The 26,847-nt window shown below is 45.6% G+C and overlaps 1 protein-coding gene across 1 annotated transcript in view; it reads left to right on the top strand.

Annotated features, from left to right (window-relative positions):
• Positions 1 to 26,847, top strand: part of zanl (zonadhesin, like) — a 176,451-nt gene that overhangs the window by 97,031 nt on the left and 52,573 nt on the right. Inside the window, exons 54-58 of the mRNA XM_068023775.1 lie at positions 8,013 to 8,158; positions 10,430 to 10,573; positions 11,728 to 11,835; positions 13,207 to 13,376; positions 26,186 to 26,388. Coding sequence (XP_067879876.1) covers positions 8,013 to 8,158; positions 10,430 to 10,573; positions 11,728 to 11,835; positions 13,207 to 13,376; positions 26,186 to 26,388 — 771 coding nt within the window. The remainder of the gene's footprint in view (positions 1 to 8,012; positions 8,159 to 10,429; positions 10,574 to 11,727; positions 11,836 to 13,206; positions 13,377 to 26,185; positions 26,389 to 26,847) is intronic.

The following is a 26,847-nucleotide window of genomic DNA, read 5'->3' as shown; positions in this document are numbered from 1 at the left end:
CCCCCAGAGGGTCCACTGGCAGGAAGGTCCCCCCCACAGTGAGCCCTTTACTCAGGGCCAGGGACACCGCCCGCTCGGTCTTCAAAAAGAACACAGCCTTCCCATACATCTTTGAGGCCGCAACAATGGCCGAGGGGCCGACAACCACGGCCATTGCCTTAACGCAGGCCTCAATAGACATGTTGGGGTGGGGATAGCTCTTCACCCCATGGCTGCATGTCAATAATTTAAAGGGTGACGGGGCCACGTGGGCAGCCACAGAAGCTGCAGCTGCGTAGGTAGTAGAGGGCCCCGCCACCGGTGATGAAGGGCTTGCCATGGGTCCAAGAGCTAAACCCACCCCAAATTGTGGACTTGCACACTAAATAACAGATTCACAGAAAAATTTGAAAAGACAAACAAACAACAGGTTAGTGGAGAGGCTGAGGTAAGAGAGGAGAGGCAAAGGCAGGCTGGAAGGGATGACTTGCTTTCTGGAGGTGGTGCTCACAGTACACTTAAAACAAACAGTCTTTGAAGTTGGTCTTCCGGTCTTCTGGTTGGGGGAGTCGTCTTCACCTGGGTCAGCTGAAGCTGCCCAGGCACTATCTATCCCCTTCCGTCTGTTTAGCTGGGCAGCTTCAGCTGACCCAGGCTTGGCAAATTGGGGTGGGGAGGGAGCTTTCCTGTGTGCTTTTGCAGCAGCACAGACTCCTGTTGAATTGGCAGCCCCACCCCTTTTTTTTTTTTTTTTTTACCCCTTTTTTTTTTACTCTGTATCTAACCCCCGTTTTTTTTTTTTTTTTTTTTCTTTTTTTTTTCCACAAGGGGACCTTTATACCCCAGGCCCCTTTTATATTTTTCACATCGAGGGGGCCTTTATCCCTCAGGCCCCCTTTATGTACATATTTACAGTTTTAAAATAACTTTATTAAAACAGATAAATAAACAAAAAACTCAAATTAAAATGCCATTCTCGGCGTCGACGATGCACTCCAGTCCCTGCGGTGCCCACCGGTCGCGGAAGGCCTCAAGCGTACCGACTGACACCGCATGCTCCTTTTCCAGGGACACCCGGGCGCGAACGTGACCGCGGAAGAGGGGCAGGCAATCGGGGAGGACGGAACCCCCGACGGCCCGCAACCTGGACCTGTGAATTGCCACCTTGGCCAGGCCCAGGAGCAGACCGACGAGGAGATCCTCCTCCCGGCCCGAGCCCCTCCGCACCGGGTGCCCAAAGATCAGGAGCGTGGGACTGAAGTGCAGCCAGAATTTGAGGAGCAGCCCCTTCAGATACTCAAATAGGGGCTGCAACCTCGCACACTCCGTATAAATGTGGAACACGGACTCGTCCAGGCCGCAGAAAGTACAGGTGGCCTGGGAGTCCGTGAACCTACTTAAAAGCCTATTGCACGGGACTGCTCTGTGCAGCACCCTCCACCCCAGGTCCCCGATGTAAAGGGGGAAGACTCCCGCGTAGAGAGACCTCCATCGGGGTTTCCCCTCGCCGCCAGATGGCAACGCGGACCGCCAGGGCGTGTCCGGCCGGCTGACGAGGGCGAGGAAGTGGAGAGTGTGCAGGAACAGCCCGTACAGGAAACCCCTCCGCGCCGATTGGAATGGCACGGAGGGCATTTCCGAGAGGCGGCTCGGGTTGTGCGGGACCGGCTCCCGAGGAGGGTTTCGGGGCCTGGGTCCGATGAGCAGTTCCGGCCGAGCGGGGGTCGGCTCGGCCGGGATCGCTCCGCACTCCCGAGCCCCCTCGCCACCCGCAGTGAGGGGCGTCCCGGGGGTTTCGGCTACTCCTCCGCCCGCCGGACCGTCCCCGGAGTCGGCCGCCCGGACAGCCGAGGCACTCTCCTCCGCCGGCGGGGGAGCGCCCTGACTGGAGGCGACCATGTTCCATACTCGGAAAAGATCCCGGTAAAAGACAGGCAACTCCCTCAGAGAGGCGCGGCTAACGGACTCCACCGGGAGCTGCGTGTCGTCTTGAAGGCAGTGACACTGGCGGAAAAAATACGTCGCCAGCGCACACCATCTGGGAGGACGCTCGACGTACAGGTATCTCTGCAGGGTCCGAAGGCGGAGAGTCGCAGCCTGGGTGCGGACGCACACCAGCGACTGACCGCCCTCCTCGATCGGGAGACTCAGGACCGCGGCAGAGACCCAGTGTTTCCTCTTGCCCCAGAAGAAATCGACGAGTTTCTTCTGGATCTTGGTGGCAAATACAGGGGGCGGGGCCAAAGTGACCAACCGGTACCACAGCATGGAGGCCACCAGTTGGTTTATGACCAACGCTCGGCCCCTGTAGGAAAGCACTCGGAGCAGTCCTGTCCAGCGCCCCAGCCGAGCGGTGACTTTCGCCTCCAACTCCTGCCAGTTTGCCGGCCAGGCTTCCTCAGCGGGGCTAAGGTGGACTCCCAGATAGAGGAGGTGCGTGGTGCTCCACGCAAAAGGTGTCATCTCCTCCGGCAGGGAGTCCACCCGCCACTGACCAACCAGGAGTCCGGAACATTTCTCCCAATTGATCCTCGCGGAGGACGCGGCAGAAAAGGTCTGCTGGCAGTCGCGCATCCTCCGCGAGTCAATGGGATCTGTGATTGCGAGGAGCACGTCGTCGGCGTAAGCCGAGAGGACGACCCGCATGGCCGGCTCGCGCAGAGCCAATCCCGTCAACCTCCTGCGAAGCAGGCACAGGAAGGGCTCCACGCAGATGGTATACAGTTGGCCGGACATGGGGCACCCCTGACGCACTCCTCTCCCAAATCGAAGGGGCGCCGTCAAGGACCCGTTAACTTTGACTAGACACTCTGCGGCGGCGTATAAAAGTCGGACCCGGGCCACGAAATGCGGCCCGAGTCCGAAAGCGCGCAGAGTCCCGAAAAGGTAATCGTGATCCACCCTGTCGAACGCCTTCTCCTGATCGAGGGAGAGAAAGGCGACCGACTGACCAGTCCTCTGGGAAAGATGGATCAGGTCCCGGACCAGGTGGATGTTGTCCTGGATGGACCGGCCCGGGACCGTGTAGGACTGGTCGGGGTGGATCATGTGGGCCAGCACGGAGCCCAGGCGGGTAGACATAGCCCGGGCAAAGATCTTATAATCCGTGCTGAGGAGGGAGACCGGACGCCAGTTTTTAAGCAGGCGGAGATCGCCCCTCTTCGGCAGCAGGACGATGACCGCCCTGCGCCACGAGAGGGGCATCTCCCCGGTCGCCAGGCTTTCCCCCAGGACCCGCGCGTAATCGTCCCCCAGGACGTCCCAGAACGCCCTGAGGAACTCCACGGTCAACCCATCCAGCCCTGGGGATTTGCCCCTCGAGAGCTGGTGGAGGGCGCCAGTCAGCTCCGCCAACGTGAGCGGAGCCTCCAATCCTTCGGCGCCCTCCGGGCTGACCTGCGGCAGGTCCTCCCACAAAACTCTGCGCGCATCCTCGCTGGACGGATCCGGAGAGAACAACGCACTGTAATACGTCCGGACCAGGAGGCCCATTCCCTCCGGATCCGTGATGGAGGATCCGTCGTCGGCCAGCAGCTCGACGAGCTGCTTACGGACCCCCCGCCATTTTTCCAGCGAGTAGAAGAAGGGTGAGGCGCGGTCCAAATCTTCCAGGATCTGGATCCGCGACCTCACGTACGCGCCTCGGGACCCTATGAGCTGCAGGTTCCTCAGCGCGCCCTTCTTCTCTTTGTACGCCTGCCACAGGGCCGGGTCCACGACGGCATGACCGAGGCGGGATTCCAAGTCGAGCACCTCCCTCTCAAGGCGCCCGACCTCGGCTTCCCGCCTCTTGGTCGACCCCTTCGCGTACTCCTGACAGAAGACGCGGATGTGAGTCTTGCCCACATCCCACCATAGCCTCAAGGAGGGGAAGCCCCCCTGCTTCCTTCTCCAGTCGGCCCAGAATCGACAGAACGAGTCCCGAAATCGCACGTCCTCCAGCAGCCGGTTGTTAAAGTGCCAGTACGCGGACCCCGCCCGCGTGCGGAGCGGAGTGAACTCCGCCCACACCAGGCGGTGGTCCGAGCACGGCACCAGCCGCATGGAGGCCGCCGAGACGCGGGAGACGTACGCCTGCGAAATGTAGAGGCGGTCGATTCGCGACCCCCCTCCTCCAGACCTCCACGTGAAGGCGCTGGAGTCGGGATGGAGATTCCGCCAGACGTCCACCAAGTTAAGGGAGCTGATCAGTCCCCTCAACTTCTCCACCGACGCTTGGCCGCGCTGGGGACCGGAGCGATCCCCCACCTCGAGGGTGCAGTTAAAATCCCCCCCGAGGATGATGCACTCGCCGCTATCGATGGAGCTCAAGAGAGCGGACACTTCTTCAAAGAAGCGCGCTTGCAAAGCGCCGGGCCTGGGCGCGTACACGTTCACAAAGTGGAGCGGCACGCTACCCAGGCGAACGGCGAGGTGGAGCAAGCGGCCCGGCACTAGCTCCTTGACCCCCAAGATCTCCGGCTGAAAAGTCGGGGCCAACAAGATAGCCACCCCACTAGAAATAGGGGTGAGGTGACTCATGTAGACCCCACCCTGCCACTCCAGGAGCCAGGTGGCTTCGTCTCCCGGAACGGTGTGGGTTTCCTGCAGAAAGCTCACCGCGTATCTCCCTTCCCTAAGGACTGAGAGATTGTGAAATCTGCGGTGAGCCCCTCTGCTGCCGTTGATGTTGAGGCTGGCTATGGTTATCTTCATGTCAAAGGTACGTAAAACCCGTCACCAACAGCTCACTGTGAGGAGGGAGTGGAAGTGCACCTGGCCCTCCACTCCCCCAGCAACCCATTGAGGAACACATTAAAACGGCGCCTCTCAACCAGTTTCACGTCCGCGCGCTTGCCCGCTATCTTAAGGGCGGCACGGACGGACTGGATGATCAGCGCCAGATTCGACCAACGGTCGAGGGCCAGCTGAACTTTATTGCGGCAACCTCTGCAAGCCGCGAGGAAATCCCGGAGTTCCGCCGTGGGGATGAGAGGAGATTCGGTGGGAGGCACGAGGGACTCCACCACCTCACTGGCGATGGAATCAAGATCATCCTCCGTGCCCCGCACCGAATCCCCATCCTCCTCCGGGTCGTCACCGCCAGCGGCCGACACATCCACCACACACTGTGGGGCGGACGTCCCGGCCGCGCCAGCTGGTCCCGCCTCCGTCACGAACCCACCCCCAGGATCGATGGCGGAGGAGTCCTCTCTGGGTTCTATTGTGAAACTGGAGCCTGTAGGCACCAGCGGTTCAGGACCCCCCTCCACCTCCATCCCCAGGCCAATGACTGGTCCAGGGGAGACAGAAGTTCCGGACTCCGGGAAACCAGCCGGAGCCGAGACTGGAGGCGGCGAGAGGAGGCCATCTCCCGCTCCGCCAGCACCCACAGGCCCAGCAGATGGGGCAGCATTCTCAGTTATAACTGGGTCGGGTGTCTCCTGGTTGGTGGTGGACTCCGGCTGGGAGGCCCGACCCTCTGGGGCCTCGCCCTCCCCTTCATTCAGAACACCCGACCCAGTAGCAGTGGCGGAATGGGCGGTTTCCCCAGGCTCCCCCACCACAAGCAGGGCCCCACTTACTCCTTCAGGAGGGGCCTCACGTACCGGGGCCATCCCCTCCCCTCCATCCTGAGGAATAGAGTGCACCTGCCCGGACTTTGCAGCCTTGGTGGTGGCGGTAGGGGGCACCTGAGGACCAGAAACAGGAGGCAGCTCCCCTCCAACAGATGGGCCCTGCACCTCAGGGCCCTGTGTTATTTCTGTGGAGGGGTGCCTTCTCCTCTTTTTCGCACTTGGGCGCGGAGACTCAGAGACCTCCATGTCATCAGAGGCCTCCGCCTCCGCACCCTTTTTTCCTTTTTTAGTCACCCTGGGCCTGAGCCCAGCCCTGGGACAGGTGGATTCCATGGGAATGGGCTTTGGGCTGAGCTCAGGCTCGGGTTGAGTCAAAGTGTCCAGGGGACGCGCCTCACGATGTTTCTTTTTTCCCCGCGTCTTCCTTCCGCTCGGACGGACGCTCCCCTCCCCGCCAGAGGCTGTGAAAACCACAGCCTCCGGAACCGACTGAGCGGTGTCTGTTGGATGTGCAGGGGGAGTGGGAGGAGGTGCTGTGGAACCACTCTGGGCCGCCGAGGTGGAGCTGGCGGCCGGGAGGTTGGGGCAGTTCTTCCGAACATGCCCCACCCCCTTGCAGACGTGGCACCGCGCCCCGTCCGAGGTCCAAAAGACGCGGTAGGCCGTCCCCTGGAACTCCACATTAAATTGGCCCTCCGTGTCCTCCTCCCGCGCCAGCTGCATAAATAACTGGCGGCGGAAGGAGTAGACATGTTGGAGGCTGTGCTCCCGAAGACCAAGCCGGACTGGGGTGATCCCCGACCTCACCTCCCCCAGATGGTGTAGGTGGGGGAGGAGGAGCTCACTGGGAATGAAGGGTGGGACGTTGGACAACATTATCCGATGCGCAGTGGCCCCCAGAGGGTCCACTGGCAGGAAGGTCCCCCCCACAGTGAGCCCTTTACTCAGGGCCAGGGACACCGCCCGCTCGGTCTTCAAAAAGAACACAGCCTTCCCATACATTTTTGAGGCCGCAACAATGGCCGAGGGGCCGACAACCACGGCCATTGCCTTAACGCAGGCCTCAATAGACATGTTGGGGTGGGGATAGCTCTTCACCCCATGGCTGCATGTCAATAATTTAAAGGGTGACGGGGCCACGTGGGCAGCCACAGAAGCTGCAGCTGCGTAGGTAGTAGAGGGCCCCGCCACCGGTGATGAAGGGCTTGCCATGGGTCCAAGAGCTAAACCCACCCCAAATTGTGGACTTGCACACTAAATAACAGATTCACAGAAAAATTTGAAAAGACAAACAAACAAACAACAGGTTAGTGGAGAGGCTGAGGTAAGAGAGGAGAGGCAAAGGCAGGCTGGAAGGGATGACTTGCTTTCTGGAGGTGGTGCTCACAGTACACTTAAAACAAACAGTCTTTGAAGTTGGTCTTCCGGTCTTCTGGTTGGGGGAGTCGTCTTCACCTGGGTCAGCTGAAGCTGCCCAGGCACTATCTATCCCCTTCCGTCTGTTTAGCTGGGCAGCTTCAGCTGACCCAGGTTTGGCAATTGGGGTGGGGAGGGAGCTTCCCTGTGTGCTTGTGCAGCAGCACAGACTCCTGTTGAATTGGCAGCCCCACCCCTTGTTGTTCCAGCCACTTGTTCCTCCCCCAACAGTCCAAAGTAAATTACTGGTGTTCAGCACCCACCTCCAGACAAAGCCTTGTTTCCACAAAATGTCCCTTTCTTCTCTTTAATGGAGACTGTTGTTGGAGTTTTCCTCTGCTTGTTGGTAGCTGCTCTCCCTTGCACAGTACAGCTCCTCTCTCCACCTCTGCAACCTCCAACTGCCACCAGCACTCTCAGCTGAGGCTCGTTGCTGCAATCAGCAGTCAATACTCCAATTAGCCAGCAGCCAACCCCGTGCTGTCCCTGTCCTGGGAGTGTTTGATGGGGACAGTGTAGAGGGAGCTTTACTCTGTATCTAACCCCGTGCTGTACCTGTCCTGGGAGTGTTTGATGGGGGACAGTGTCGAAGGAATTGACCTACATTAGTTATCGGTCTGGCAATGTCACAATGCTAACATTCTCATTATTGTTTTCAAAATCCCTCCATGGCCTCACCCCTCCCTATCTCTCTAATCCCCTCCAGCCCCACAACCCTCCGAGATCTCTGCTGCTCCTCCAATTCCGGCCTCTTGCGCATCCCTCCGATTCCCATCGCTCCACCATTGGTGGCCGTGCCTTCGGCTGCCTGGGGCCCCGAGCTCTGGAATTCCCTCCCTAAACCTCTCCGTCTCTCTCTCTCTCCTCTTTAAGACACTCCTTAAAACCGACCTCTTTGACTGAGCTTTTGGTCACTTGTCCCTGATATCTTCTTACGCGACTTTGCCTCAAATTTTGTCTGATGACACTTCTGTGAAGCGCCAAGGGATGTTAAAGGTGCTATATAAATGCAGTGCTGGTATTGTTGATGTGGTATCTGGGTTCCTCTCTCCCATACAGGTGAACAGCAGGAGAGTGCGCCTCCCGTACCAGGCTTCCCGTGCGATCGCGATCTCTCAGAGTGGGCAGTATGTGGTGGTGCAGACAAACTTTGGGGTGTCACTGCGCTGGGACGGAAATCAATACTTGGAGATCATCGTTCCAACGTAAGTGCTTTGTCCATCAACACTTGAATTGTTCCCTCAGTTCCTCTGGCGTTAGTGCTTGGCACAGAGGCACCAGCGAGGCCTGGAAGAGGTTCTACATGTCCTCAGGCGTTGCCCCTCCCCCCCCCCCCCACCAAGGGGTCGCCATGGTGAAGGTCATGGTGACGATCCCGACGACCCTCAATGGAGGGAGAACTCCTCGTGGTGGTCTCCATCACCCTCCATTCCGGCCTGTCCTCCTCATGAGGGTTTTGTAGGCCTCGGTCTCCGTGTGCTCTTCACTGCGCCTTTAAATGCCCAGCTGCAGCAACTCTGCCACCAGGCATTCACGAATGGGCAGTGGCGGGCTCCCTGGTAGGGTCGGGGCGGGGGGGGGTCAGAGACCAGTGGCAGGAGTGGGGAGGGGGTGGGTGTTGGGAATTAGCTCCAGCCTGGGAGCCTGGAGTGAAAGGCACCATCACTCCAGCACCAACATTCCTCACGTTGCTTATCACAAAAACAAGAAGCCCCCTCATCGCCCATCATCTCGGTTCCAAATGGGATACCCCGTATCCTGAGATTGTGACCCCCTGGTTCTGGACTCCCCAGCCATCGGGAACATCCTCCCTGCATCTAGCCTGTCTAGTCCTGTTAGAATTTTATAGGTTTCTATGAGATTCCTGTTTCATTCTTCTAAACTCTAGTGAATATAGTCCTAGTTGACCCAATCTCTCCTCATCCCATTCCTGCCATCCCAGGAATCAGCCTAGTAAATCTTCTTTGCACTCCCTCCATGACAAGAACATCCTTCCTCAGATATAGAGACCAAAACTGCACACAATACTCCAGATGTGGTCTCACCAAGGCCCTGTATAACTGCAGTAAGACATCCTTGCTCCTGTACTCAAATCCTCTTGCAATAAAGGCCAACATACCATTCGCCTTCCTAACTGCTTGCTGCACCCGAATGCTTGCTTTCAGTGACTGGTGTACAAGGACACCCGGGTCTCGTTGCACCTCCCCCTTTCCCAATCTATCACCATTCAGATAATCTGCCTTTCTGTTTTTACAACAAAAGTGGATAACCTCACATTTATCCACGTTAAACTGCATCTGCCATGCATTTGCCCACTCACTCAACTTGTCCAAATCACACGGGAGCCTCTTTGCATAATCCTCACAGCTCACATTCCCCCCCCAACTTTGTGTCGTCTGCAAACCTGGAAATGTTACATTTAGTTCCCCTCACCCAAGTCATTAATATATATTGTGAGTAGCTGGGGCCCAAGCACTGATCCCTGTGGCACCCCACTAGTCACTGCCTGCCACCCAGAAAAAGACCCGTTTATTCCTACTCTCTTTCTCCTGTCTGTCAACCAATTCTCAATCCATGCCAGTATATTACCCCCAATCCCATGTGCTTTAATTTTGCACACTAACCTCTTATGTGGGTCCTTATCAAAAGCCTTCTGAAAATCCAAATACACCACATCCACTGGCTTTCCCTTATCTGTCCTACTAGTTACATCAACCGGTTATCTCTTGGAGCCGTGCCACGAATATAAAGATGAAAGCATTATCTCAATAAAAGGATTATCCTGTGCATACGTTTTGTTAAACGACACTAATAACAGTTTAACTTTGATAACAGGAAACAAAATTTAACACCGAGCCACATAAGGAGATATTAGGGACAGGTGACCAAAAGCTCGGTCAAGAAAGTCGGTTTTAAGGAACGTCTTAAAGGAGGAGAGAGAGGAGGAGAGGTTTCGGGAGGGAATTCCAGAGCTGAGGGCCTAGATTGCTGCCAATGGGTGGGATTAGGAAGCAGGGATGCAGAGGGAGAGTTGGAGGAATGCTCCAACGCTCTCGGAGGGTTTTGTGACTGGAGGAGATTACAGAGATGTGGTGTTGGGGGGGTGGGGGGGAGGCCGTGCAGGGATTCAAACACGAGGATGAGAATTTTCCAACCGTGGCGTAATATGTCAATGGGAACACAGGGTGATGGGTGAACGGGTCTTGGTGCAACTTGGGTTACAGGGCAGCAGAGCTCGAGTTTATGGAGGGCGTAACATGGGAGGTCAGCCAGGAGAGCATTGGAATAACTGGACTGGGAAGCGGCAAAGCACTGATGTGGGTTTCGAGCAGCAGATGGGCGAGGGGCGGAAATAATTGTTTTTGCAGCCAATCCTGCTGCTGAAAGCTGTCCATCTTCATCTTGTGCTGCCTCTTTGAGTGTGGGTATCTCCCTTACTCTCGCCCACCTTCTCTCTCTCTCTCTCCCTGCTCCAGCTCCTACTTCAACATGATGTGCGGGCTGTGCGGTAACTTTGACGGAAATCCGGACAACGACAACATCAAGCCAGACGGCACGGCGGCCGGAAGCGTGGGAGAGCTGGGCGACAGTTGGCAGACGCCCGACGACGAGGATGAGAAGTAAGGGGGCTTTCACCCGCTAACCGGATTCATACAGCTAGAGATAGTAATACGTTCGATAATTCACTCCATGTATTATAGGCGAAACATTAACCTAAAAAAAAAACACGCCCGAAACAACAAACAGGAACACGCTTCAGCTGGCATTCAAAACCACTGCGCGTAGATTTAATGAGGACCCACGAAGCTGGCTTCTCCAAGCCTGTTCCGCATCCCAAGCTCTCAGAATCACCAATCATCTCTTTTTTTTTTAGTAAAAACACGGCGAGTCTTTCATTTCCTTGAATGGGCCTCAATCTTTCATGGTTTTGAACACCTCTATCCAATCACCTCTTAGCCTTCTCTGCTCTAAGGAGAACAACCCCAGCTTCTCCAGTCTCTACACCTAACTGTAATCCCTCATCCCCGGAGCCGTTCCAGTAAATCTCCTCCGCACCCTCTCCAAGGTCATCATGTCCTTCCCAAACGGGACGTAACAAATGCCGGCCTTGCCAGCATTTCTGTAGCACCTTTCCACGGCCTCCAAAGCCCTTCGCACCCAATGAGCTGGTTCATTTAAGTGTAGCCGCCGTCGCATTGTACGAAACATGGCAGCCAGTTTTTATTTTGGCACAGCAAGATCCCACAAACAGCGATGCAATGAATGAGCAGGCAACCTGTGTTTTTTTTTATAATGACGTCTGTTGAGGGATAAATACTGGACTCCAGGGAGAACTCCCCTGCTCTTCTTCGAAATAGTGGCCGTGGGGTCACCTGAGCGGGCAGGCGGGGGCCCCCTAAGGGGAACATCTCCAGCCCTTCCTATAGGCTGCAAAAAGGCGCACAGTGCTGGAAGTAGGCCTGAAAGCCCGACTCTAGAACAAAGCTATGTACAACACGTGGGGAGCAATAATCTCCAGGCCTTCCTCTAAGGCTGGAGAAAGTGCACCGTGCCAGGAGTAGGCCTCTAGGCCTCACATAGGCCGAAGATAGTGCAGCCTGCGGGGCAGTGGCCTCCAGCCTTTCCCTTATTCGACCGTGAAAGGTACGTGGTGCTGAGGACCGGTCTCCATTCCTGTTCTTTTTAAAGCTGGGGGAATTGTACAGAAGAAGTAGAATCGCTAATAATTTTTTTAAAAACAAAGACAGAAGCTCTGACTGTTTCTTCTTCTCAGCTGCAAACCCCATAATCCCCAGGAGCGTCCCTGTGATGAAGACCTCTACAACAAGGTGATCGGCCTGGACAAGTGTGGGCGCATCATTGACCCAAGCGGGGCCTTCCGGTAAGAACACAACAACTAATTGCATTTAAGTAGCGCCACTGGTGTAGTTAAAAAGTTCCACGGCGCTTCAGAGGAACAGAACAAGACAAAAAAATTGGCACTGAGGTCAAAGAAGAAGAAATTAGGACTGGTGGACCAAAGAGGTAGGTTTTAAAGAGGGTCTGATAGCAGGAGAGGTTGACAGAGAGGCTAGGGGAGGGAATTCCGAAACTCAGCCCCTACGTGGTTGAATGCACGGTCGCTGATGGGAAGGCGATGAAAGTCAGAGATGGAGAAGTGGGCCAGAATTGGAGGAGCACAGAGACCCCGGAGGGTCGTGGGGCTGGAGGAGTTGCTGAGATGGGAGGGTGGGGGGGGGGGGGGCCCACCAGGAGGGCAAAGTTACAGAGGAGGTTTGAAAACAAGGAGGAGAATTTTACAATCGAGGCGTTGCTTGACTGGGAGCCGGAGGTCAGTCAGCGAGCACAGGGGGGCGATGGGTGAATGGGACTCAGTGAGAGTTAGGACACCACAGCAGAGTTTTGGGTGAGCTGAGGAGTACGGAGGGTGGGAGGGCATTGTCAAGAGGGGTTTGGTGGTATTCTCTGTGCCGACTTGTTTTTTCAGCTCCCGAGATTATCTGTACTCCCAAACTCTCCACAGCTAATCCCCGATGAGAAAGAAAAAAAATGCATTCATATAGAGCCTTTCACGTGCTCAGGACATCCCAATGCGCTCTACAGCCAGTGAAGTACAGTCACTGCCGCAATGTAGAAAACACAGAAGCCAATTATTGCGCGTAATAAGATCCCACAAACATAAATGTAATAATGGCCAGATCATCTGTTTTTTGTGATGTTGCTGAGGGGGAAAACTCGCCCGCTCTCCTTCCAATTGTGACCATGGGATATTTTTACGTCCCCCACCTGAGAGAGCAGACGGGGGCCTCAGTTTAACATCTTGATCTGAATGCCGGCACCTCTGACAGTGCAGCACTCCCTCAGCACTGCCCTGGGAGTGTCAGCCTGGAGTTTTGTGCTCAGGTCTGGGAGTGGGACTTGGACCCACAACGTTCTGACTCAGTAGCAAGAATGCTACCAACTGACACTTATAAAAAAGGATATAGAGCGACTGGAGAAGGTGCAAATAAGATTTGCAAGGATGATACTCGAGAGGATTTAATAATCAGTATAAAACTGAACAGGCTGGGGCGTTTTTTCTCTAGAAAACATAAAGGCTGAGGGGTGACCTGATAGACGTCTTTAATATTATGAAGGGGTTCATTAGGGTAGACGTACAGAAGATGTTCCCACTTGTGGGGAGAGACCAGAACGTTGGCGTAGATTATGTCCTCAGCTTTCTGATGTTGCTCCTTTCTTTGCTGCTCTGCAGGGACTGTGTGAAAATAGTGGACCCCATGCCCTACTTCAACAACTGCGTGTACGACATGTGCCAGTTCCAGGGCCTCGAGAAGACACTGTGTGACCAGATGCAGGCCTACACGGATGCCTGTCTATCTGCCAGGGCCACTGTGCACAGCTGGAGAACGCCAGACTTCTGTCGTAAGTCACCGCATATACTGGGCTCAACTGTACGGTAGGGGGGGGGATCAAAACACCACTGACGCACAAGAGAGGGGAAGAGTGAAGAGATGGTAGTGTCTTGAGTAGCACTGAAAGGGTATAAATCCAGCACATGTTCAACATCACTCCACACCACTACAGTGTCCAGTACACACTCCCCCTCCACTCCACATCAGTACAGGGTCCAGTACAAACACTGTGTTCCTGCTCCATCGCACCTGATTATCCAGCTGCATAGCCGCAGAGGGCTGGTGTGTAAACAGTATGACACCATTGTGTCAGTCAATGAGTTGGAGACAGGCTGGGACTTATGACAGGACTTACAACAAATAGGCTATTTTGGAGCAAACCGTATCGATTTAAACAGAACCTCGACAAACTATAGAAAAGTCTATTTAAACAGAGTTCTTACAAACTACAGCAAACAGAGTCTATTTAAACAGAGTTCTTACAAACTACAGCAAACAGAGTCTATTTAAACAGAGTTCTTACAAACTACAGCAAACAGAGTCTATTTAAACAGAGTTCTTACAAACTACAGCAAACAGAGTCTATTTAAACAGAGTTCTTACAAACTACAGCAAACAGAGTCTATTTAAACAGAGTTCTTACAAACTACAGCAAACAGAGTCTATTTAAACAGAGTTCTTACAAACTACAGCAAACAGAGTCTATTTAAACAGAGTTCTTACAAACTACAGCAAACAGAGTCTATTTAAACAGAGTTCTTACAAACTACAGCAAACAGAGTCTATTTAAACAGAGTTCCTACAAACTACAGCAAACAGAGTCTATTTAAACAGAGTTCCTACAAACTACAGCAAACAGAGTCTATTTAAACAGAGTTCTTACAAACTACAGCAAACAGTGTCTATTTAAACAGAGTTCCTACAAACTACAGCAAACAGAGTCTATTTAAACAGAGTTCCTACAAACTACAGCAAACAGTGTCTATTTAAACAGAGTTCCTACAAACTACAGCAAACAGAGTCTATTTAAACAGAGTTCCTACAAACTACAGCAAACAGTGTCTATTTAAACAGAGTCTATGAACTACAGCAAACAGTCTATTTAAACAGTCTCTATGAACTACAGCAACAGTCTATTTAAACAGAGTCTATGAACTACAGCAAACAGTCTATTTAAACAGTCTCTATGAACTACAGCAACAGTCTATTTAAACAGAGTCTATGAACTACAGCAAACAGTCTATTTAAACAGTCTCTATGAACTACAGCAAACAGTCTATTTAAACAGTCTCTATGAACTACAGCAACAGTCTATTTAAACAGAGTCTATGAACTACAGCAAACAGTCTATTTAAACAGTCTCTATGAACTACAGCAACAGTCTATTTAAACAGAGTCTATGAACTACAGCAAACAGTCTATTTAAACAGTCTCTATGAACTACAGCAACAGTCTATTTAAACAGTCTCTATGAACTACAGCAACAGTCTATTTAAACAGTCTATGAACTACAGCAAACAGTCTATTTAAACAGTCTCTATGAACTACAGCAAACAGTCTATTTAAACAGAGTCTATGAACTACAGCAACAGTCTATTTAAACAGAGTCTATGAACTACAGCAAACAGTCTATTTAAACAGTCTCTATGAACTACAGCAACAGTCTATTTAAACAGAGTCTATGAACTACAGCAAACAGTCTATTTAAACAGAGTCTATGAACTACAGCAACAGTCTATTTAAACAGTCTCTATGAACTACAGCAACAGTCTATTTAAACAGAGTCTATGAACTACAGCAAACAGTCTATTTAAACAGAGTCTATGAACTACAGCAACAGTCTATTTAAACAGTCTCTATGAACTACAGCAACAGTCTATTTAAACAGTCTATGAACTACAGCAAACAGTCTATTTAAACAGTCTCTATGAACTACAGCAAACAGTCTATTTAAACAGAGTCTATGAACTACAGCAACAGTCTATTTAAACAGAGTCTATGAACTACAGCAAACAGTCTATTTAAACAGTCTCTATGAACTACAGCAACAGTCTATTTAAACAGAGTCTATGAACTACAGCAAACAGTCTATTTAAACAGTCTCTATGAACTACAGCAACAGTCTATTTAAACAGAGTCTATGAACTACAGCAAACAGTCTATTTAAACAGTCTCTATGAACTACAGCAACAGTCTATTTAAACAGAGTCTATGAACTACAGCAAACAGTCTATTTAAACAGTCTCTATGAACTACAGCAACAGTCTATTTAAACAGAGTCTATGAACTACAGCAAACAGTCTATTTAAACAGTCTCTATGAACTACAGCAACAGTCTATTTAAACAGAGTCTATGAACTACAGCAAACAGTCTATTTAAACAGTCTCTATGAACTACAGCAAACAGTCTATTTAAACAGTCTCTATGAACTACAGCAAACAGTCTATTTAAACAGTCTCTATGAACTACAGCAACAGTCTATTTAAACAGAGTCTATGAACTACAGCAAACAGTCTATTTAAACAGTCTCTATGAACTACAGCAACAGTCTATTTAAACAGAGTCTATGAACTACAGCAAACAGTCTATTTAAACAGTCTCTATGAACTACAGCAAACAGTCTATTTAAACAGTCTCTATGAACTACAGCAACAGTCTATTTAAACAGAGTCTATGAACTACAGCAAACAGTCTATTTAAACAGTCTCTATGAACTACAGCAACAGTCTATTTAAACAGAGTCTATGAACTACAGCAAACAGTCTATTTAAACAGTCTCTATGAACTACAGCAAACAGTCTATTTAAACAGTCTCTATGAACTACAGCAACAGTCTATTTAAACAGAGTCTATGAACTACAGCAAACAGTCTATTTAAACAGAGTCTATGAACTACAGCAAACAGTCTATTTAAACAGAGTCTATGAACTACAGCAACAGTCTATTTAAACAGAGTCTATGAACTACAGCAGTCTATTTAAACAGTCTCTATGAACTACAGCAACAGTCTATTTAAACAGAGTCTATGAACTACAGCAAACAGTCTATTTAAACAGTCTCTATGAACTACAGCAACAGTCTATTTAAACAGAGTCTATGAACTACAGCAAACAGTCTATTTAAACAGTCTCTATGAACTACAGCAACAGTCTATTTAAACAGAGTCTATGAACTACAGCAACAGTCTATTTAAACAGTCTCTATGAACTACAGCAAACAGTCTATTTAAACAGTCTCTATGAACTACAGCAACAGTCTATTTAAACAGTCTCTATGAACTACAGCAACAGTCTATTTAAACAGAGTCTATGAACTACAGCAACAGTCTATTTAAACAGAGTCTATGAACTACAGCAAACAGAGTCTATTTAAACAGAGTCTATTTAAACAGTCTCTATGAACTACAGCAAACAGTCTATTTAAACAGAGTCTATGAACTACAGCAAACAGTCTATTTAAACAGAGTCTATGAACTACAGCAAACAGTCTATTTAAACAGTCTCTATGAACTACAGCAACAGTCTATTTAAACAGAGTCTATGAACTACAGCAAACAGTCTATTTAAACAGTCTCTATGAACTACAGCAACAGTCTATTTAAACAGAGTCTATGAACTACAGCAAACAGTCTATTTAAACAGTCTCTATGAACTACAGCAACAGTCTATTTAAACAGAGTCTATGAACTACAGCAAACAGTCTATTTAAACAGTCTCTATGAACTACAGCAAACAGTCTATTTAAACAGTCTCTATGAACTACAGCAAACAGTCTATTTAAACAGTCTCTATGAACTACAGCAACAGTCTATTTAAACAGAGTCTATGAACTACAGCAAACAGTCTATTTAAACAGTCTCTATGAACTACAGCAACAGTCTATTTAAACAGAGTCTATGAACTACAGCAACAGTCTATTTAAACAGTCTCTATGAACTACAGCAAACAGTCTATTTAAACAGTCTCTATGAACTACAGCAACAGTCTATTTAAACAGTCTCTATGAACTACAGCAACAGTCTATTTAAACAGTCTCTATGAACTACAGCAACAGTCTATTTAAACAGAGTCTATGAACTACAGCAAACAGAGTCTATTTAAACAGAGTCTATTTAAACAGTCTCTATGAACTACAGCAAACAGTCTATTTAAACAGAGTCTATGAACTACAGCAAACAGTCTATTTAAACAGTCTCTATGAACTACAGCAACAGTCTATTTAAACAGAGTCTATGAACTACAGCAAACAGTCTATTTAAACAGTCTCTATGAACTACAGCAACAGTCTATTTAAACAGAGTCTATGAACTACAGCAAACAGTCTATTTAAACAGTCTCTATGAACTACAGCAACAGTCTATTTAAACAGAGTCTATGAACTACAGCAAACAGTCTATTTAAACAGTCTCTATGAACTACAGCAAACAGTCTATTTAAACAGTCTCTATGAACTACAGCAAACAGTCTATTTAAACAGTCTCTATGAACTACAGCAACAGTCTATTTAAACAGAGTCTATGAACTACAGCAAACAGTCTATTTAAACAGTCTCTATGAACTACAGCAAACAGTCTATTTAAACAGTCTCTATGAACTACAGCAACAGTCTATTTAAACAGAGTCTATGAACTACAGCAAACAGTCTATTTAAACAGTCTCTATGAACTACAGCAACAGTCTATTTAAACAGAGTCTATGAACTACAGCAAACAGTCTATTTAAACAGTCTCTATGAACTACAGCAAACAGTCTATTTAAACAGTCTCTATGAACTACAGCAACAGTCTATTTAAACAGAGTCTATGAACTACAGCAAACAGTCTATTTAAACAGAGTCTATGAACTACAGCAAACAGTCTATTTAAACAGAGTCTATGAACTACAGCAACAGTCTATTTAAACAGAGTCTATGAACTACAGCAAACAGTCTATTTAAACAGTCTCTATGAACTACAGCAACAGTCTATTTAAACAGAGTCTATGAACTACAGCAAACAGTCTATTTAAACAGTCTCTATGAACTACAGCAACAGTCTATTTAAACAGAGTCTATGAACTACAGCAAACAGTCTATTTAAACAGTCTCTATGAACTACAGCAACAGTCTATTTAAACAGAGTCTATGAACTACAGCAACAGTCTATTTAAACAGTCTCTATGAACTACAGCAAACAGTCTATTTAAACAGTCTCTATGAACTACAGCAACAGTCTATTTAAACAGTCTCTATGAACTACAGCAACAGTCTATTTAAACAGAGTCTATGAACTACAGCAACAGTCTATTTAAACAGAGTCTATGAACTACAGCAAACAGAGTCTATTTAAACAGAGTCTATTTAAACAGTCTCTATGAACTACAGCAAACAGTCTATTTAAACAGAGTCTATGAACTACAGCAAACAGTCTATTTAAACAGAGTCTATGAACTACAGCAAACAGTCTATTTAAACAGTCTCTATGAACTACAGCAACAGTCTATTTAAACAGAGTCTATGAACTACAGCAAACAGTCTATTTAAACAGTCTCTATGAACTACAGCAACAGTCTATTTAAACAGAGTCTATGAACTACAGCAAACAGTCTATTTAAACAGTCTCTATGAACTACAGCAACAGTCTATTTAAACAGAGTCTATGAACTACAGCAAACAGTCTATTTAAACAGTCTCTATGAACTACAGCAAACAGTCTATTTAAACAGTCTCTATGAACTACAGCAAACAGTCTATTTAAACAGTCTCTATGAACTACAGCAACAGTCTATTTAAACAGAGTCTATGAACTACAGCAAACAGTCTATTTAAACAGTCTCTATGAACTACAGCAACAGTCTATTTAAACAGAGTCTATGAACTACAGCAAACAGTCTATTTAAACAGTCTCTATGAACTACAGCAAACAGTCTATTTAAACAGTCTCTATGAACTACAGCAACAGTCTATTTAAACAGAGTCTATGAACTACAGCAAACAGTCTATTTAAACAGTCTCTATGAACTACAGCAACAGTCTATTTAAACAGAGTCTATGAACTACAGCAAACAGTCTATTTAAACAGTCTCTATGAACTACAGCAAACAGTCTATTTAAACAGTCTCTATGAACTACAGCAACAGTCTATTTAAACAGAGTCTATGAACTACAGCAAACAGTCTATTTAAACAGAGTCTATGAACTACAGCAAACAGTCTATTTAAACAGAGTCTATGAACTACAGCAACAGTCTATTTAAACAGAGTCTATGAACTACAGCAAACAGTCTATTTAAACAGTCTCTATGAACTACAGCAACAGTCTATTTAAACAGAGTCTATGAACTACAGCAAACAGTCTATTTAAACAGTCTCTATGAACTACAGCAACAGTCTATTTAAACAGAGTCTATGAACTACAGCAAACAGTCTATTTAAACAGTCTCTATGAACTACAGCAACAGTCTATTTAAACAGAGTCTATGAACTACAGCAACAGTCTATTTAAACAGTCTCTATGAACTACAGCAAACAGTCTATTTAAACAGTCTCTATGAACTACAGCAACAGTCTATTTAAACAGTCTCTATGAACTACAGCAACAGTCTATTTAAACAGAGTCTATGAACTACAGCAACAGTCTATTTAAACAGAGTCTATGAACTACAGCAAACAGAGTCTATTTAAACAGAGTCTATTTAAACAGTCTCTATGAACTACAGCAAACAGTCTATTTAAACAGAGTCTATGAACTACAGCAAACAGTCTATTTAAACAGAGTCTATGAACTACAGCAAACAGTCTATTTAAACAGTCTCTATGAACTACAGCAACAGTCTATTTAAACAGAGTCTATGAACTACAGCAAACAGTCTATTTAAACAGTCTCTATGAACTACAGCAACAGTCTATTTAAACAGAGTCTATGAACTACAGCAACAGTCTATTTAAACAGAGTCTATGAACTACAGCAACAGTCTATTTAAACAGTCTCTATGAACTACAGCAAACAGTCTATTTAAACAGAGTCTATGAACTACAGCAAACAGTCTATTTAAACAGAGTCTATTTAAACAGTCTCTATGAACTACAGCAAACAGTCTATTTAAACAGTCTCTATGAACTACAGCAACAGTCTATTTAAACAGAGTCTATGAACTACAGCAAACAGTCTATTTAAACAGTCTCTATGAACTACAGCAACAGTCTATTTAAACAGAGTCTATGAACTACAGCAACAGTCTATTTAAACAGAGTCTATGAACTACAGCAACAGTCTATTTAAACAGTCTCTATGAACTACAGCAAACAGTCTATTTAAACAGAGTCTATGAACTACAGCAAACAGAGTCTATTTCAACAGAGTCTATTTAAACAGTCTCTATGAACTACAGCAAACAGTCTATTTAAACAGTCTCTATGAACTACAGCAACAGTCTATTTAAACAGAGTCTATGAACTACAGCAACAGTCTATTTAAACAGTCTCTATGAACTACAGCAAACAGTCTATTTAAACAGTCTCTATGAACTACAGCAACAGTCTATTTAAACAGAGTCTATGAACTACAGCAACAGTCTATTTAAACAGAGTCTATGAACTACAGCAAACAGTCTATTTAAACAGAGTCTATTTAAACAGTCTCTATGAACTACAGCAAACAGTCTATTTAAACAGTCTCTATGAACTACAGCAAACAGTCTATTTAAACAGTCTCTATGAACTACAGCAACAGTCTATTTAAACAGAGTCTATGAACTACAGCAACAGTCTATTTAAACAGTCTCTATGAACTACAGCAAACAGTCTATTTAAACAGTCTCTATGAACTACAGCAACAGTCTATTTAAACAGAGTCTATGAACTACAGCAACAGTCTATTTAAACAGAGTCTATGAACTACAGCAAACAGTCTATTTAAACAGAGTCTATTTAAACAGTCTCTATGAACTACAGCAAACAGTCTATTTAAACAGTCTCTATGAACTACAGCAACAGTCTATTTAAACAGAGTCTATGAACTACAGCAAACAGTCTATTTAAACAGTCTCTATGAACTACAGCAACAGTCTATTTAAACAGAGTCTATGAACTACAGCAACAGTCTATTTAAACAGAGTCTATTTAAACAGAGTCTATGAACTACAGCAACAGTCTATTTAAACAGAGTCTATGAACTACAGCAACAGTCTATTTAAACAGAGTCTATTTAAACAGAGTCTATGAACTACAGCAACAGTCTATTTAAACAGAGTCTATTTAAACAGAGTCTATGAACTACAGCAAACAGTCTATTTAAACAGAGTCTATGAACTACAGCAACAGTCTATTTAAACAGTCTCTATGAACTACAGCAACAGTCTATTTAAACAGAGTCTATGAACTACAGCAAACAGTCTATTTAAACAGTCTCTATGAACTACAGCAACAGTCTATTTAAACAGAGTCTATGAACTACAGCAGCAGTCTATTTAAACAGAGTCTATGAACTACAGCAAACAGTCTATTTAAACAGAGTCTATTTAAACAGTCTCTATGAACTACAGCAAACAGTCTATTTAAACAGTCTCTATGAACTACAGCAACAGTCTATTTAAACAGAGTCTATGAACTACAGCAAACAGAGTCTATTTAAACAGAGTCTATTTAAACAGTCTCTATGAACTACAGCAAACAGTCTATTTAAACAGTCTCTATGAACTACAGCAACAGTCTATTTAAACAGAGTCTATGAACTACAGCAACAGTCTATTTAAACAGTCTCTATGAACTACAGCAACAGTCTATTTAAACAGAGTCTATGAACTACAGCAAACAGTCTATTTAAACAGTCTCTATGAACTACAGCAACAGTCTATTTAAACAGAGTCTATGAACTACAGCAAACAGAGTCTATTTAAACAGAGTCTATTTAAACAGTCTCTATGAACTACAGCAAACAGTCTATTTAAACAGTCTCTATGAACTACAGCAACAGTCTATTTAAACAGAGTCTATGAACTACAGCAAACAGTCTATTTAAACAGTCTCTATGAACTACAGCAACAGTCTATTTAAACAGAGTCTATGAACTACAGCAAACAGAGTCTATTTAAACAGAGTCTATTTAAACAGTCTCTATGAACTACAGCAAACAGTCTATTTAAACAGTCTCTATGAACTACAGCAACAGTCTATTTAAACAGAGTCTATGAACTACAGCAAACAGTCTATTTAAACAGTCTCTATGAACTACAGCAACAGTCTATTTAAACAGAGTCTATGAACTACAGCAAACAGTCTATTTAAACAGTCTCTATGAACTACAGCAACAGTCTATTTAAACAGAGTCTATGAACTACAGCAAACAGAGTCTATTTAAACAGAGTCTATTTAAACAGTCTCTATGAACTACAGCAAACAGTCTATTTAAACAGTCTCTATGAACTACAGCAAACAGTCTATTTAAACAGAGTCTATGAACTACAGCAAACAGAGTCTATTTAAACAGAGTCTATTTAAACAGTCTCTATGAACTACAGCAAACAGTCTATTTAAACAGTCTCTATGAACTACAGCAACAGTCTATTTAAACAGAGTCTATGAACTACAGCAACAGTCTATTTAAACAGAGTCTATTTAAACAGAGTCTATGAACTACAGCAAACAGTGTCTGTTAAACAGTCTCTATGAACTACAGCAAACAGTCTATTTAAACAGTCTCTATGAACTACAGCAACAGTCTATTTAAACAGAGTCTATGAACTACAGCAAACAGTCTATTTAAACAGTCTCTATGAACTACAGCAAACAGAGTCTATTTAAACAGAGTCTATTTAAACAGAGTCTATGAACTACAGCAAACAGTGTCTGTTAAACAGTCTCTATGAACTACAGCAAACAGTCTATTTAAACAGTCTCTATGAACTACAGCAACAGTCTATTTAAACAGAGTCTATGAACTACAGCAAACAGTGTCTGTTAAACAGTCTCTATGAACTACAGCAAACAGTCTATTTAAACAGTCTCTATGAACTACAGCAACAGTCTATTTAAACAGAGTCTATGAACTACAGCAAACAGTCTATTTAAACAGTCTCTATGAACTACAGCAACAGTCTATTTAAACAGTCTCTATGAACTACAGCAAACAGAGTCTATTTAAACAGAGTCTATTTAAACAGAGTCTATGAACTACAGCAAACAGTGTCTGTTAAACAGTCTCTATGAACTACAGCAAACAGTCTATTTAAACAGTCTCTATGAACTACAGCAAACAGAGTCTATTTAAACAGAGTCTATTTAAACAGAGTCTATGAACTACAGCAAACAGTGTCTGTTAAACAGTCTCTATGAACTACAGCAAACAGTCTATTTAAACAGAGTCTATTTAAACAGTCTCTATGAACTACAGCAAACAGTCTATTTAAACAGTCTCTATGAACTACAGCAACAGTCTATTTAAACAGAGTCTATGAACTACAGCAAACAGAGTCTATTTAAACAGAGTCTATTTAAACAGTCTCTATGAACTACAGCAAACAGTCTATTTAAACAGTCTCTATGAACTACAGCAACAGTCTATTTAAACAGAGTCTATGAACTACAGCAACAGTCTATTTAAACAGTCTCTATGAACTACAGCAACAGTCTATTTAAACAGAGTCTATGAACTACAGCAAACAGTCTATTTAAACAGTCTCTATGAACTACAGCAACAGTCTATTTAAACAGAGTCTATGAACTACAGCAAACAGAGTCTATTTAAACAGAGTCTATTTAAACAGTCTCTATGAACTACAGCAAACAGTCTATTTAAACAGTCTCTATGAACTACAGCAACAGTCTATTTAAACAGAGTCTATGAACTACAGCAACAGTCTATTTAAACAGTCTCTATGAACTACAGCAACAGTCTATTTAAACAGAGTCTATGAACTACAGCAAACAGTCTATTTAAACAGTCTCTATGAACTACAGCAACAGTCTATTTAAACAGAGTCTATGAACTACAGCAAACAGAGTCTATTTAAACAGAGTCTATTTAAACAGTCTCTATGAACTACAGCAAACAGTCTATTTAAACAGTCTCTATGAACTACAGCAACAGTCTATTTAAACAGAGTCTATGAACTACAGCAAACAGTCTATTTAAACAGTCTCTATGAACTACAGCAACAGTCTATTTAAACAGAGTCTATGAACTACAGCAAACAGTCTATTTAAACAGTCTCTATGAACTACAGCAACAGTCTATTTAAACAGAGTCTATGAACTACAGCAAACAGAGTCTATTTAAACAGAGTCTATTTAAACAGTCTCTATGAACTACAGCAAACAGTCTATTTAAACAGTCTCTATGAACTACAGCAAACAGTCTATTTAAACAGAGTCTATGAACTACAGCAAACAGAGTCTATTTAAACAGAGTCTATTTAAACAGTCTCTATGAACTACAGCAAACAGTCTATTTAAACAGTCTCTATGAACTACAGCAACAGTCTATTTAAACAGAGTCTATGAACTACAGCAACAGTCTATTTAAACAGAGTCTATTTAAACAGAGTCTATGAACTACAGCAAACAGTGTCTGTTAAACAGTCTCTATGAACTACAGCAAACAGTCTATTTAAACAGTCTCTATGAACTACAGCAACAGTCTATTTAAACAGAGTCTATGAACTACAGCAAACAGTCTATTTAAACAGTCTCTATGAACTACAGCAAACAGAGTCTATTTAAACAGAGTCTATTTAAACAGAGTCTATGAACTACAGCAAACAGTGTCTGTTAAACAGTCTCTATGAACTACAGCAAACAGTCTATTTAAACAGTCTCTATGAACTACAGCAACAGTCTATTTAAACAGAGTCTATGAACTACAGCAAACAGTGTCTGTTAAACAGTCTCTATGAACTACAGCAAACAGTCTATTTAAACAGTCTCTATGAACTACAGCAACAGTCTATTTAAACAGAGTCTATGAACTACAGCAAACAGTCTATTTAAACAGTCTCTATGAACTACAGCAACAGTCTATTTAAACAGTCTCTATGAACTACAGCAAACAGAGTCTATTTAAACAGAGTCTATTTAAACAGAGTCTATGAACTACAGCAAACAGTGTCTGTTAAACAGTCTCTATGAACTACAGCAAACAGTCTATTTAAACAGTCTCTATGAACTACAGCAAACAGAGTCTATTTAAACAGAGTCTATTTAAACAGAGTCTATGAACTACAGCAAACAGTGTCTGTTAAACAGTCTCTATGAACTACAGCAAACAGTCTATTTAAACAGTCTCTATGAACTACAGCAACAGTCTATTTAAACAGAGTCTATGAACTACAGCAAACAGAGTCTATTTAAACAGAGTCTATTTAAACAGAGTCTATGAACTACAGCAAACAGTGTCTGTTAAACAGTCTCTATGAACTACAGCAAACAGTCTATTTAAACAGTCTCTATGAACTACAGCAACAGTCTATTTAAACAGAGTCTATGAACTACAGCAAACAGAGTCTATTTAAACAGAGTTCCTACAAACTACAGCAAACAGTGTCTGTTTAAACAGTCTCTGTGAACTACAGCAAACAGAACTCATGATGAAACTACAGCAAAGTCTACCAGTAAAAGCAGGGTGATTCCTCTGGCAAAATACAGTGAGTGGAGGATAGTTGAGTACAAATTCTGTGCATAAGAGTATCCCAGTCAGTTACGGCAGTACAGTCTCCAGGTGGGATTGAAAGCGAGTTACTCAACCTCCTCGGGTCTGGTCAGGAACGGTGTTGTTGCGATGTGCAGCCGTACTTGTGGTGCTTTTTTCTTTCTGTGCATCAGCGTTAACAGTGTCTCTGTCCTCCACAGCTCTTGACTGCCCTGCAAACAGTCACTACACTCTGTGTGCGAGTGCCTGCCCTCTGACCTGCAATGACCTGTTCTCTCCCACTCAGTGCCCACAGCGCTGTGTCGAGGGCTGCGAGTGTGACAAAGGATTCATCCTGAGTGACGGACTATGTGTCTCGGTGACCCAGTGTGGATGCACCGACAGTGAGGGGAATTACTGGCTGGTGAGTGATTGCTTCTCTGGCCTCTCTCAGTGGCGCAGTGGTTAGCATCGCAGCTCCAGCGACCCGGGTTCAATTCTGGGTACTGCCTGTGTGGAGTTTGCAAGTTCTCCCTGTGTCTGCGTGGGTTTCCTCCGGGTGCTCCGGTTTCCTCCCACATGCCAAAGACTTGCAGGTTGATAGGTAAATTGGCCATTGCGAATTGTTCCTAGTGTAGGTAGTTGGTAGGAGAGTTGAGGGAAGGTGGGGATGTGAGAGGAAAAAAATGGGATTAATGTAGGATTAGTATAAATGGGTGGTTGATGTTGGCGCAGACTCGTTGGGCCGAAGGGCCTGTTTCAGTGCTGTATCATTCTATGACTCTAGGTAGCAGGGGGAGTTATCACACCACAGTTAGTCAGAAATATTACAGGACGTCCAGTAACTTGATTGATTCTAGTGTCTGCCCATCAACTGGTGTCT

This window comes from Heterodontus francisci, chromosome 48 (genome assembly GCF_036365525.1).
Source record: "Heterodontus francisci isolate sHetFra1 chromosome 48, sHetFra1.hap1, whole genome shotgun sequence".
In the NCBI taxonomy this organism is placed as follows: Eukaryota; Metazoa; Chordata; class Chondrichthyes; order Heterodontiformes; family Heterodontidae; genus Heterodontus; species Heterodontus francisci.
The sequence above is the reverse complement of the archived record's forward strand: the minus strand, read 5'-3'. Positions and strand labels throughout refer to the sequence as shown.